Source organism: Mytilus trossulus, chromosome 4 (assembly GCF_036588685.1).
Source record: "Mytilus trossulus isolate FHL-02 chromosome 4, PNRI_Mtr1.1.1.hap1, whole genome shotgun sequence".
In the NCBI taxonomy this organism is placed as follows: Eukaryota; Metazoa; Mollusca; class Bivalvia; order Mytilida; family Mytilidae; genus Mytilus; species Mytilus trossulus.
In genome coordinates, this window is record NC_086376.1 from 28,955,467 (window position 1) to 28,967,700 (window position 12,234).

A 12,234-nucleotide genomic window follows, 5' to 3' on the forward strand; every position below is an offset into this window, starting at 1 on the left:
AGTCCCTTTGGTATCTTTTGTCCCTCTCTAATTGATTAGGATAAAAAAATATCTAATAAAAATTTATTTTATTTTATAGAATATTTTCATTTTAAAATGAATTATAAGAGATGTTTTATGGTAGGTATCTTTTCTTTTTGCAGATATTTATATGTTGGAAACATTTTGATTGTAGTTATACATGTATTTACATTTTAAAATGAATCAGAAGAGATTTTTTATGATAGGATTTTTTTCTTTTTGCAGACATATGTTGGTGACATTTTAATTGCAGTTAATCCATTCAGAGACCTTGATATATATGGAACTGAGGTAAGACATCATGCAGACAGAAAACATGATAGATTCTAGTTGTTCAATTATATTTGGCGGTCTTGGTGGCCAAGTGGTCTCTAAAGTAGATCTACTACTACTGTAATCACTAGCCAGTCAACTCTCAGCTCCAATCTTAATTGACTAGGATTATCAGTTTTCCTATTGAAAGTCGTGGTTTTCTTTCCAGGCTCTCCAGCTTCCTCCCCCAATAAAAACTGGCTGCCACAAAATAGCTAAAAAGTGGCATTAAAACACCAAAAAATAATCAATCAATCAATCAATTAAATTGGAAATTTTTAATACAAAATGTAAATTATTCAAAATATGAAAGTTCTTGTTTCTTATACAGAAACTCTTGTTTTAAGACATATAAAATATCTGTTTACTGTAAATGAATGCTGGTTATTAATAAGTTCCAGTATTCTTCTTAAAAATGAACAATTCATATATACTTTATTCATAGTGAACATACTCTAATGCACTTAAAATATTTAAGACAATAAAAAATGCAAACTTGGATATAAAGTAGAATTAAACCAAAAATTATATTCACCCTTTTGAGTTAAATACATTTTATATTAGACTCAGGATATGCCAAAGAGAAATGAAGAGTAAACATACAAGGCAGTTTTATATGTAATCTGGTATCAAATTCTGATACAAATTCTAAAGGAAGTGCCAATTTTACCTCAGGACTACACACATGACACATTTAAGCTGCTTAAAGCTGTAACTTTTGGCAGTTGAACAACTAAAGATAAAAGCAATCTCAAGATCCTAATTTAAAATGTAACGTTATTAAATTCAGTATATTGTTTTGTAGGAAAGTCAGAAGTACTATCTAGAGAAGAAGAGTTCAAACCCTCCACATATATTTGCAATATCTGATGCAGCGTATCAATGTATAACAGGCTATGGAGGACGAACACCAACCAATCAGTGCATACTTATCAGGTAATGGTCATGAAGATTCATATGGACATTAGTTTAAACATATTTATCTATAGTGGATTGGGAAACAAGTTATTTCAACTTATATTAATCCCTTTCCACTCTCTCTTAACAAGGGCAAGCCATTTATCGTTCCCTCCAACGGACTATCATAATGTTTCTCAAGACCATACTCACAAAGGTGATAGGGAGAGCCGAAATTTCAGTCTCTGAAATTTTCTCCATTTGGACATTGGTGACGGAACATCAACGATTAAGTGTATGCTTATCAGGTCATGCACATGAATATTCATTTGGACTTTGGTGTCAAAATACCAAGCAATCACTGTATACTTATCAGGTAATAGTCATGAATATTCATATGGTTACAAAACACTAATATTAAAAGCACTTGTCCGATTCAAGGGCAGTACATAATAATGTTATAGAAGTGAACTTTGTATTTCTTTTTTTTTATGTTTATCTATTTGTGTGTATTTAATAGTGGTATTAAAAAAAATATCACAATGTAAATACTTGACTGAAAATATTTAAATGGTCAAAAATTAGGTCTATATATAAATAGATATATTATTCAATCATAAAAGCTGTTGTCTGTCTGTTTAAAGAGTTTATTATAGTAGTCCATTATTACATTGTAGTTACACAGTAATGCCCTCATATTTGGCTGTTGGCAAATTTACCTTTTGTCCTTTAATCCTAATATGTTTTCTATATGGATAAAAGGTGGTGTTTAATCAGTTTCAATTGAGGTTATGTAATATAAAAAAGGTAAACATGCATGAACAATTGTAAATGTAAGGTGATGTTTATTATTATTTTTGTATACATGCATGAACGCTGCATTTGTATTTGCAGGTTTTAAATTTTGTTAAAATATGTTTACTGCTTAATTGAAGAAACCGTTTGTATGTTGAAACATCTCAATAGACAGGTTTAGTCATGTTATAAAGATGATGACTCCTAGATGTTTTTGATGGATGTATGCCCCTACCCCTCTTTTCTCTTAACCTTATAGATTATAGGTTGTCATTTATATTCATTAATTTCAGCAATATATTAATTACCAGTAAATTTTTGTTGGTATCAACGTCATTTTATACTATAGCCATGAAGAGAGGATGACTGCTATTTGATAATAGGATTACATTTAATAACCTTGCAGCTAGTATAGGGGTTATTTGATAGCTGATATGCCTTACACTTGCATAAATATCTATGTTGAATGATGTGCATTTTTTAACTTCCTTAAAAGTGGTCGAACCAGAAATTTTCATAAGTGGGGGCCCCACTCACTGCCTAAGTTTTCCAAATAAGGGGGGCCATGGCCCCCTGCCCCCCCCCTAAATCCACCTCTGCTTAAGCTAGTCTATTTTGAATTCTGTAGAGAGCATGAATTAGGCTATATAGTTCTATATAGCAGTTAGGCTAGCTATTTGTTTAATAGTCCAAATCTGTGTAGCTTCTATGAAATTGAACACAATCCAGATATCAAGTATTAGATTTGTAGGTTTTTAGTTTTTATACCAATATAGGGAAGGATATTGTAAAATAACTCTAGGTTTGATTGTTTTTATCAATCTGTTTTTACTTAGGAAAAAAATTGATGATGATGGCATTGAATGCTTTTTAGAAAAAGATAAAGTATATAATTTGATTTATATTTCAATAAATGTCCAGTTTTAATTGATTTTGAACATTAGTTATATTTGATAATTTGACAAATATTAAGTTATTAAGCCCCATTTACAAGCATTATGTTTTTCAGTGTGTGCATGCATCTGTTAGTTTGTCCTGCTTCAGGTTAAATTTTTGGTCAATGTTGTTTTTGGTCAATGTAGTTTTTGGTCAAGGTAGTTTTTGGTCAAGGTAGTTTTTGGTCAAGGTAGTTTTTGATGAAATTGAAGTCACATTAACTTGGAACTTAGTACGCATGCTACCTATGATATAATCTTTTAATTTGAATGCCAAGTTAGAGTTTTTATGCCAATTTTACGGTTCACTGAACATAGAAAATGATAGTGCAAGTGGGGCATCCATGTACTATGGACACATTCTTGTTTTGAAATCTAGTTTACTGTCGATTCATCTTTATGTATTTTTAACTTATCTAAAACTTTTATCTTCCAGTGGAGAGAGTGGAGCAGGCAAAACTGAAAGTACAAAATTAATAATAAAACAGTTAATAGAACTATGTCGAAGCAATACACAACTAGAACAACAGATTCTTCAGGTCAATCCTCTGTTGGAAGCTTTTGGAAATGCTCAAACTTCTATGAACAACAATTCCAGCAGATTTGGGAAATATATACAGTTAGCTTTCAGAAATGGCCATGGTATGCTTTCCCTTTCTTTCAATTTGTGCTAATGGCAAAATGTATGGCTATCTGAGTTAATAATTAAAAAAAAACATGCCAGTTTACAAATGTTTTAACAGAAATTTATTTCTACAATCAGGAAAATATTGTTTAAGTTGCAGTTTAAAGCTTTATTAATTCTTTTAATGTAGTTCCTAACTTCCTAGCCTCATTTTGATTTTTGCAATCCTTAATATCAAAGAAGGTTGGATGTAATTTTCCAATGCGAAGCTGTTTGGAACAAAATTACAACTAATTAAGAGATGCTGAGCTCACATTCATTTTCCAATTTTAGCTAGTTGTGTCTGCTTCAAAAAGTTTGAATCTCAAGCAAATGTCACACATTTATTTACATGTACATACATTGCTTATAATCATTAATTTAATGTGAAAATGCTCTCTGTTGAATATAGTGATTGGAGCAAAAATATCCGAATATCTGCTTGAAAGGTCTCGGTTAGTCAGACAAAACCCTGGAGAAGAAAATTTCCATATCTTTTACTACATGTTTGCTGGTTTAACAACAGAATACCAACAAAGATTTCACCTACAGCAACCAGAAAATTACAGGTAGCTATATATACATAGTTGCATATGTTCTACAAGGACAAATTATCAGAGTTTTCAAGTAAATGTGTGGTTCCAACCAAAAGAGTTACATATATGTTGTTCATTTTATAAGCATTTAATTTTATTTTACTTTATTTGAAAATTTTTTTTTGAGAGCACTTTTGAATTTCCTTAGCAGTAGAATATGCTGGACACAAATATTCTTCTTCTTCACGATGATCTCTATCCACTTTTGGATAACCTCCATATAAAGTATGTAATACATCAGGGTTTCCGCTGGCGGTCGCCATTTTCACAATTTGCGACAAAATGTTAATTGTGGCGATTAAAATTCGTAATTGGCGAAAGAATTTGGCGAAAGTAATATATATCACGATTTATTTTCAGCCATCTTGTTTATTTACTTTTTTCGGGTTTCTCTGACTTTACCGATCAGACAATGCCCGGAATTCACCTTGAACTCGTTAAGATTTTGACAGAAAATCAATAATCAGCTGATTGCATTCATATCTATCAACATCAAAGGACTAATCAATAAAGGTGTTGATTGTATTTTATAATAAAATGATATGGTTATATGGCTTCTGTCACATGTCACAAACGGGTTTTATTTACCATTTTGCGACGCACATGTTTGAAGCAAAGTTTTTACGCTTCCTCTCCTTCTTTTTATAATAGTCCAGAAAAGAAAATTGTTGTTATGACAGAAAATGTTGAAAAGCGAGAAAAGTCATCATTTAACTTTCATATAGATCATCTATTTGAGTGTTTACTTCAAAGTCGTTTCAAGCATATAGTTTTACTTATTTACGATGATCTAGAAAAGAAAACTGTCGTTATGAAGAAATCTATTCAAAAGGTTGGCATGAGAGTGACCCTTCAATTTCATGATTACACCTTACATGAGGGATCAATTCCAAGTGATAAGATGCATCGTTTTGTTGTAAAAACCACGTCTTATTTAGGGGGGGGGCTGAAAAAAGGAATATTTTAAAAGAAAAATATGTTTGTTACTTGGCGAAAAAAATACTAAGGTGGCGAAAAATATATTGTTCTGGCGAAAGAGGTGGCGAAAAAAATAATTGACCCAGGGGAAACCCTGAATACATGTACAGGTATTTTCAGATTCCATGTTTCATTGTATAATTTTTTTTTTTTTAAAGAACACTTTATCACCACATATAAAAAAATATAGTTATAAAATGATAGACAATTTCATTGCAAGATACAGGAACAATACAAAGACTTAAACAATGACGAAGCATATTAAAATGACTGTTACATGACTCATTTTGAAAAGCTGTATTAAAAGACCAAATAGTTCTGGTTGTTAGCAATTAAAACACTTTTGGTAAATACACTGGCTGAAAGAGAGAATCAGAAGGTGGAATACCTAAAGAATGAATCGTACAAAAAGTATATAAGTATACACAATTATGCTTCAGAGGTTTACTATCTAGAACAGTTTAAAATTCTATTTTACAAGTTGCCAATATATAATACAGCTAACTTGAAGCTGTGAAATACTATTCAATTATGTTGTTTTTTTGTAGATATTTATCAAATGGTGCATCTTGTTTAAAAAATGAAAAGAAAAGTTTAAAAGGAAACTATGAAGACCTGAGAAACTCATTAGATTTGGTCGGATTTACTGATGACGTAAGTTGTATGTCTGTATGGCATATTTTATTTGACCTTGACCTCATTTTCATTAGATTTTGTTGGATTTACTGATGATGTAAGTTGCATGTCTGTATGGCAGCTTTCATTTGACCATTGCCTCATAGTCATTGTTTATTGGTCAATCTTAAGTTTTAATGTTTTTGTCAGTTTTTCAGATACTATAAACAATAGGTCAACTATATGTATACACTACATATGCAGTGGCGGACAGGGCTTCCAAAATTTTTCTGAGCCAGCCGGACATTTCATATCTGATCCGGATTTGATTCCCTAAGACTAAGTCACTAAAAGAAATTATGGTAATCAGACAGATGGCCATCCCAATGATTTACATTAGATTAAAAACGATATCAAACTTTACTTTGATATGAATTTGATGTTCTGACATAAACTGTTAAAATTGGCATTGTATCATTCAAAGTGTGCACATCAGCGTGCTCATATCTGCATTAGACTCTTTATTTGTGCAAAATGATGTTGTCTTGAACTTTATTTTCGTTTTTAAAGTCACATTTTTCAAAACCAGATGTTGACTTGACAATGGTAAAACATGGACCATAAACGGATACGTAAAATCCGTGTTTGTTTACATAGCATGACTGAGTGAAGAAGCTCTTTCCACGTTATTTCTTCAACAAAATACTTGAAATGAACGTTATATACAGTTATCAATGATAGTTTTAGCTTTTTTGAAGAAATGTAGGATGCATAATAAAATTTCCCACCTGTGCACATGCGCACACGTGTTCTTGTTCATACAACGTAGTTCTGACGATTTTTCATTTGAAACCTTTTTAAATGTTTCATCAAATCATGTTTATAAATTTATTTATTATAATTTTTATCTTTTGGAGTAAATCAATTAGTTTACAAACCGCTGGAATGTAACAAAATAAATGTGAATGGACCGATTAATTTATACGACGTCCGGTACTGAAAATAGTTTACCTGTCACCTGAACAGGTAGTTTTCAGCTGTCCAACAACTAATTAGCCTTGATTAAAATTAGAAAGTATTGAAGTAGGGATTGTATTGATAGTAATTAATCATCATGTCACTTTTATGACCGGAAATGTATGGCTGTTAAAGGCAAAAGGTTGGATCAAAAAGATCGTGAATTTATGTGTTAAAATGACCGAAAAAGCCTTTGAAACTAAAAAGTATATGACCGTTTCATGCTTTGGCCAGCCGGACTTTTACCGGACATTATACAAATGACCGGAATATATGACCGTTTTGGAAGCCTTGGTGGCGGATCCAGAAATTTTCATAAGTGGGGCCCACTGACTTACCTAAGAGGGGGCCCGGTCCAGTCACACTTCAGTGATTCCCTATATAAGCAACCTCATTTTTTCCCAAAAAGGGGGGGGGCCTGGGCCCCCCCTAAATCCACTCTCTGATATGAAATGATTGTAAGATGTATCTGATCTGGACCTCATTTTCATGTTGGTTTTTTTTGCAATGTTAAGTGTCTGTAGATTTGCTTTTCTCAGATACTATTAGCAAAAGGTCAGCTATATTTAGTTCATTGAATGATTGTAAAGTGTACATGTCTGCCTGGCATGACCTTGACCTCATTGTCATGACTCATTAGTCAAGTTCATTTTTATGCCCTACCTACGGTAGTAGAGGAGCATTATGTTTTCTGGTCTGTGCGTCTGTTCTTCTGTCCATCCGTCTGTGCATCCGTCAGTCCGTCGTCCAGCTTCAGGTTAAAGTTTTTGGTCAAGGTAGTTTTTGATGAAGTTGAAGTCCAATCAACTTGAAACGTAGTGTACATGTGCCCTATGATGTGATCTTTCTAATTTTAATGCCAAATTAGAGAATTTATTCCAACTTCACGGTCCACTAAAAATATATATAGATAGTGAGAGTGGGGCATCCGTGTACTGTGGACACATTTCTGTTTTTTCTGATTAAGACTGTTTAATTATACTAGAATCATATTCAAAACAGTGTAGCTGTAGCCATTGATTGACGACCTAAATTATCCCATTGACTGGGACAGATTAGGTGAATATTTGTCTGTTACGACCACTGCTCACTATGTACTTGTTAAAGACACTTAAACTGTGGGGTCACCAAAGGTTCTCAACACCTAAATAAAGTAATTCGAAAAACCAATCAGGAATAATACGATGTTTTAATTTCTATCAATAATATAAACCAAACATGCAGGTTAACAAATCAGGAATAATACGATGTTTTGATTTCTATCAATAATATAAATCAAAACATGCAGGTTATTCCTGATTATTTTTTTCGAATTATTTTATTATTAAAGGTGTTAAGAACCTTTGGTGATCCCACAATTTAAATTCTATAATAAGCAAGTAGTGAGCAGTGGTCTTTACAAACAAACATTTACCTAATCTGTCCCAGTCAATGGGATAGTGGGATAGTTAAGATCGTCAATCAATGGCCACAGTTTTGAATCTGATTTTATAATCAATAATTCCACTACATTTGGTTCAAAGAAATAAAGTAATATTTACATATCTGTCTGGCATACATCATCATAGTTCATTGGATGATGTTGAATATTCAGAGTTTTGTCTGTTGCATGGATACTTTTATAAGTAGTTGCACTATATTAAGTGTATGAAAGGATAGTAAGTTGTACTTGTCGTCCAACAGGGTTCATCTGACATTGACTTCATTTATATGAATTATTGATAATGTTTATGTGACACTTGTAATAACACTTTTTTCATAGCCTTCAACATAAAAGCAATCATAATCAGTACGGTAGGTGAGAATTTCAGCATGTGCATGTTTTATTCTGCAGTCCATTGATAGAGAAACTGTTGTATGTTATAGGAACAAGAAAATATGTTTAACATGATAGCCGCTGTACTAAACCTTGGTAATGTACAATTTGGTATGGATGATGACGAAGCATCTTTTGTGGAAGACGACAATTCTTTTATTAAAGTGGCCTCTGTAAGTATAAAGACAAGCCTGAGAGCTGTGGTGTAGTGGTTAATAGATTGCCATACCTCTTGCACATAAAAGATACCATTGTAGATTTCGAAAAAAAGAACAGGCTAATGCCACTTCAAGGGATAAATATAACTTGGAATAACTTGTTTCCCAATCCACTATAAAAAAAAGTTTAAACTAAGACTAGCATGAAACCTAAGGGACACTTGCCTAAATTTTCAGGAGAGGTAGTGATGATCCCCTGGAATGGTAACTATTTCTAGCTTCATTATATATGACCAAGGCATAAAATTTGGAATAAACATGCATTATCAGATTATATCAAAAGTATGATACAATTGAGTCATTATCAGATGTTAGTATTTTTATAAGATTTGATTATACATCAGAAGTTATGAAATATAGCAATATGTCTATAAGTTTTTTTAATAAAACAATATGTGATAGGGTAATAGGTATGTATCTTTAAATATTCGAAATAATGAAAAAAGGATGGGGTTCTAGATGTCTAAGCTACTCACCCTTACCACAAAACAAATTAAGTAGCATCTATATATGAGAACTCAATAAAGTAACAGGCTTTGTCAGTTTTCAAACAAGAATAAAACTATTCAAAGAGACTAATTTGTGAAGTGTCAACCAGCGAAGGAAAGAATAATACCAAAAACAGTGTATTTATTATAATTAATAATAAAAATGGTAAATTATGATTCAATAAAAAAAATAATTTTAGGCTCTACTTGGAATCCCTACGGAGGAAGTGGCTGGTACATTAACCTCTATTGTTACCTATACCAGGGGTGAAGAGGTCAAAAGGAACTACACTCAACAACAAGCCCAAGGTATATTAGTTCTTTCTCCAAAAACACAGCATTAAGCATACCATTTCAATAGACTTAAAGAAATATTGGATATTGGTAGAAATAACTTAATCATTTAAAAGCCTCAAGGAGTTTCACCTGAAATGCTGTAGTCACATTTGCTTGGACATATGCATGCTCCCACAATTCAAAGTTCGGTGTAAATACTATTGATAACAATTACTTCTTTATTTTGAAGAGACACAAAAGGTATGATTACCAATAAGACAATCATACACCAAATGTCAAAGCTCATGCAAGGATATGAACTATGATTGCTCACTGATATTCCTCTACAATGAGCAAAACTTGTACAGCATTCTTAAAATTTATTATCTTACCCTTTTATACACTTGTTAAATTGTATTTTTTTTTAATAACTACCCATGAATTCTTTAAAAAAAATTACAGTTTAATGGAAAAATATAAAAGATATAAGTTGAATGAGAAGGACCAAATGCAATATCTTCTAAAAGTCTACCATTTAGCTACTGTTTTTCCATACTTTTCACATTTTATGGCTGCTTTTTCACACTATGTATGACAATTGATTAAATGTATTTTTAACAGAAATATTGGCTTCTATAAGCATGATAAGTAATATTTCTAACATTAACTTCAGATGCCAGAGATGCTATAGCTAAGGCTATCTACGGTAGAATGTTTGGTTGGATTGTAAACAAAATTAATCAGCTCTTAGCTCCACCAGAGTATACTGAGCAAGGAGACAGGAGAGAGATAGGTACTTATCACATTTACAACATGTTTAAATATACCATTGACATTTCTCTATCTGATTACAGGTCAGCAGATATAGTTCATCTTTCCAAAAAATCTGTCAAAATTGTAGTTTTGAGGGATTTTGGTATTTTAATTGGGTAAACCTTTGTAAACTCATGAACATGTTTTTAAGTTACCTTAAAAAACTCATTTGAATCTATAAGGCCAACTAAAATAAATTAGTAGATTTTATTTTTTAAATTTGATTTCATATAAAACCCTCCTCAAGAGTTCTTCATACTGCGGGGTATATGCTAGTGGAAAACAAGCTTGTATAATGCTGTATAAGGAATCACTATTTTTTAAACTCTTAAATAAAAATCCCTGATTGACAACCACTGTTATACATGTAAGTGACGGTTTATAAACCTATTTATAGTATACATAAAAAAGAAGAGAAATGCTCTCTTCAGTTGGACTATACCTACACCAGATTTATTTTGCTTTAAAAGCAATGGTTTGTAGTACCCATTAAATCAATGAAATGTATTGGTACAATTGTATGCAACACAAGTTTTATGAGTAGAGAATAAAATGTAAACTCAATGTTGAAAGTAATTATGATGTAAAACATTAACCAAAAAGTAGTTGTTTAATAACTCAATTGAGGGTATTGGGACAGTTACAGAGGGTGTTTGCTGTTTGTCAATAAAAACAACAGCCATGGGTATTATAATTAAAATGCATGTTTCAGTTTGTCGACTTTATTTTTCCTCAATATACAGTCATAAATCAAACAATTTTGTGCTTGTGTCAATTTCTTAAATCCATTCATGTTGTTTGTACCAATTTGTTCTACAATTCTTGCTCTTTGGATATTATTCACAGTCCAAATTTCCTGAAACAACGTCATAGTATAAATAAAGAAAAAACACAGTTTTGGATTCACTTGTGACTACCGCAATTTGCTTTCAAGGTCAAGGCATTTTACTCGTAACTCAAATATTTCATGCCCTTCTCGTTATCAATTTCTATTCTCAGTAGATGATGTTGTCATCATAGAGCAGCCGAATATGATGACTAAATCATTTTCATTAGATGACTCGAAGAAATACAAAAACGAAATTTGAAACAGGAAGTTTCGAATGAAATGAAATTATCTATGATTCCTGGTAAGGGACATGAACAAAATTCGGAAATCCTTTTTTTGTTAAATAAAAAAAAATCGGGGCAGGCTGGGATGAAAATCTAGCAATTAATTTTAATTGGCCTAAATGTTACTTTGATTCTTTGTACATTTTTGAAATTCACCTATAACCCAAAAATCTAAGAAATTAAATCCTTCCATTAATACTGAATCCACTGTAGCTCAATAGAAAATAATATGTTTATCTTATATCAGATAATGAATTTTCAATGGTATTTTTAAATGTGATGTATGTTTTTTTCCCCAATTTAACCTTCTAATAATATAAATGTATGACTGAAAGTTGACAATTTTATTTCGAATATTTATATATCATACTACTAATTGCTGCATGTTTGATTGAGATGTAGAAAATAGTAATTGTAAACATTTTTTTCTCACTTTGTTAAAAAAAACCTGTGTTCTAGTTCAATAGAACATGGGCCAGTTGTATATAAAACAACACCTGAGATCAAAATGAAAAGTTTGTGCTGATGATGCTCTCTAATAAATGAAGTTTAATCTCAAAGTAAGTTTTCATTTATCTGTTGGTGTTATAATTGAAACAGTTGGATTTCTTTTATGTTTTGGCTTCATCAAATTAAAATGGGTGCCTTTTGATTGTGCCTTATTGGTCTGTCTTGAAGAA

The 12,234-nt window shown here is 31.7% G+C and overlaps 1 protein-coding gene across 4 annotated transcripts in view; it reads left to right on the top strand.

Moving 5' to 3' along the window:
* Positions 1 to 12,234, top strand: part of LOC134715033 (myosin-IIIb-like) — a 41,412-nt gene that overhangs the window by 8,468 nt on the left and 20,710 nt on the right. For all 4 annotated transcript variants that reach the window (XM_063576884.1, XM_063576885.1, XM_063576886.1 and 1 more), the window contains exons 2-9: positions 247 to 312; positions 1,139 to 1,269; positions 3,397 to 3,602; positions 4,037 to 4,193; positions 5,747 to 5,852; positions 8,697 to 8,819; positions 9,553 to 9,661; positions 10,302 to 10,421. In XM_063576884.1, the coding sequence (XP_063432954.1) occupies positions 247 to 312; positions 1,139 to 1,269; positions 3,397 to 3,602; positions 4,037 to 4,193; positions 5,747 to 5,852; positions 8,697 to 8,819; positions 9,553 to 9,661; positions 10,302 to 10,421 (1,018 nt within the window). The remainder of the gene's footprint in view (positions 1 to 246; positions 313 to 1,138; positions 1,270 to 3,396; positions 3,603 to 4,036; positions 4,194 to 5,746; positions 5,853 to 8,696; positions 8,820 to 9,552; positions 9,662 to 10,301; positions 10,422 to 12,234) is intronic.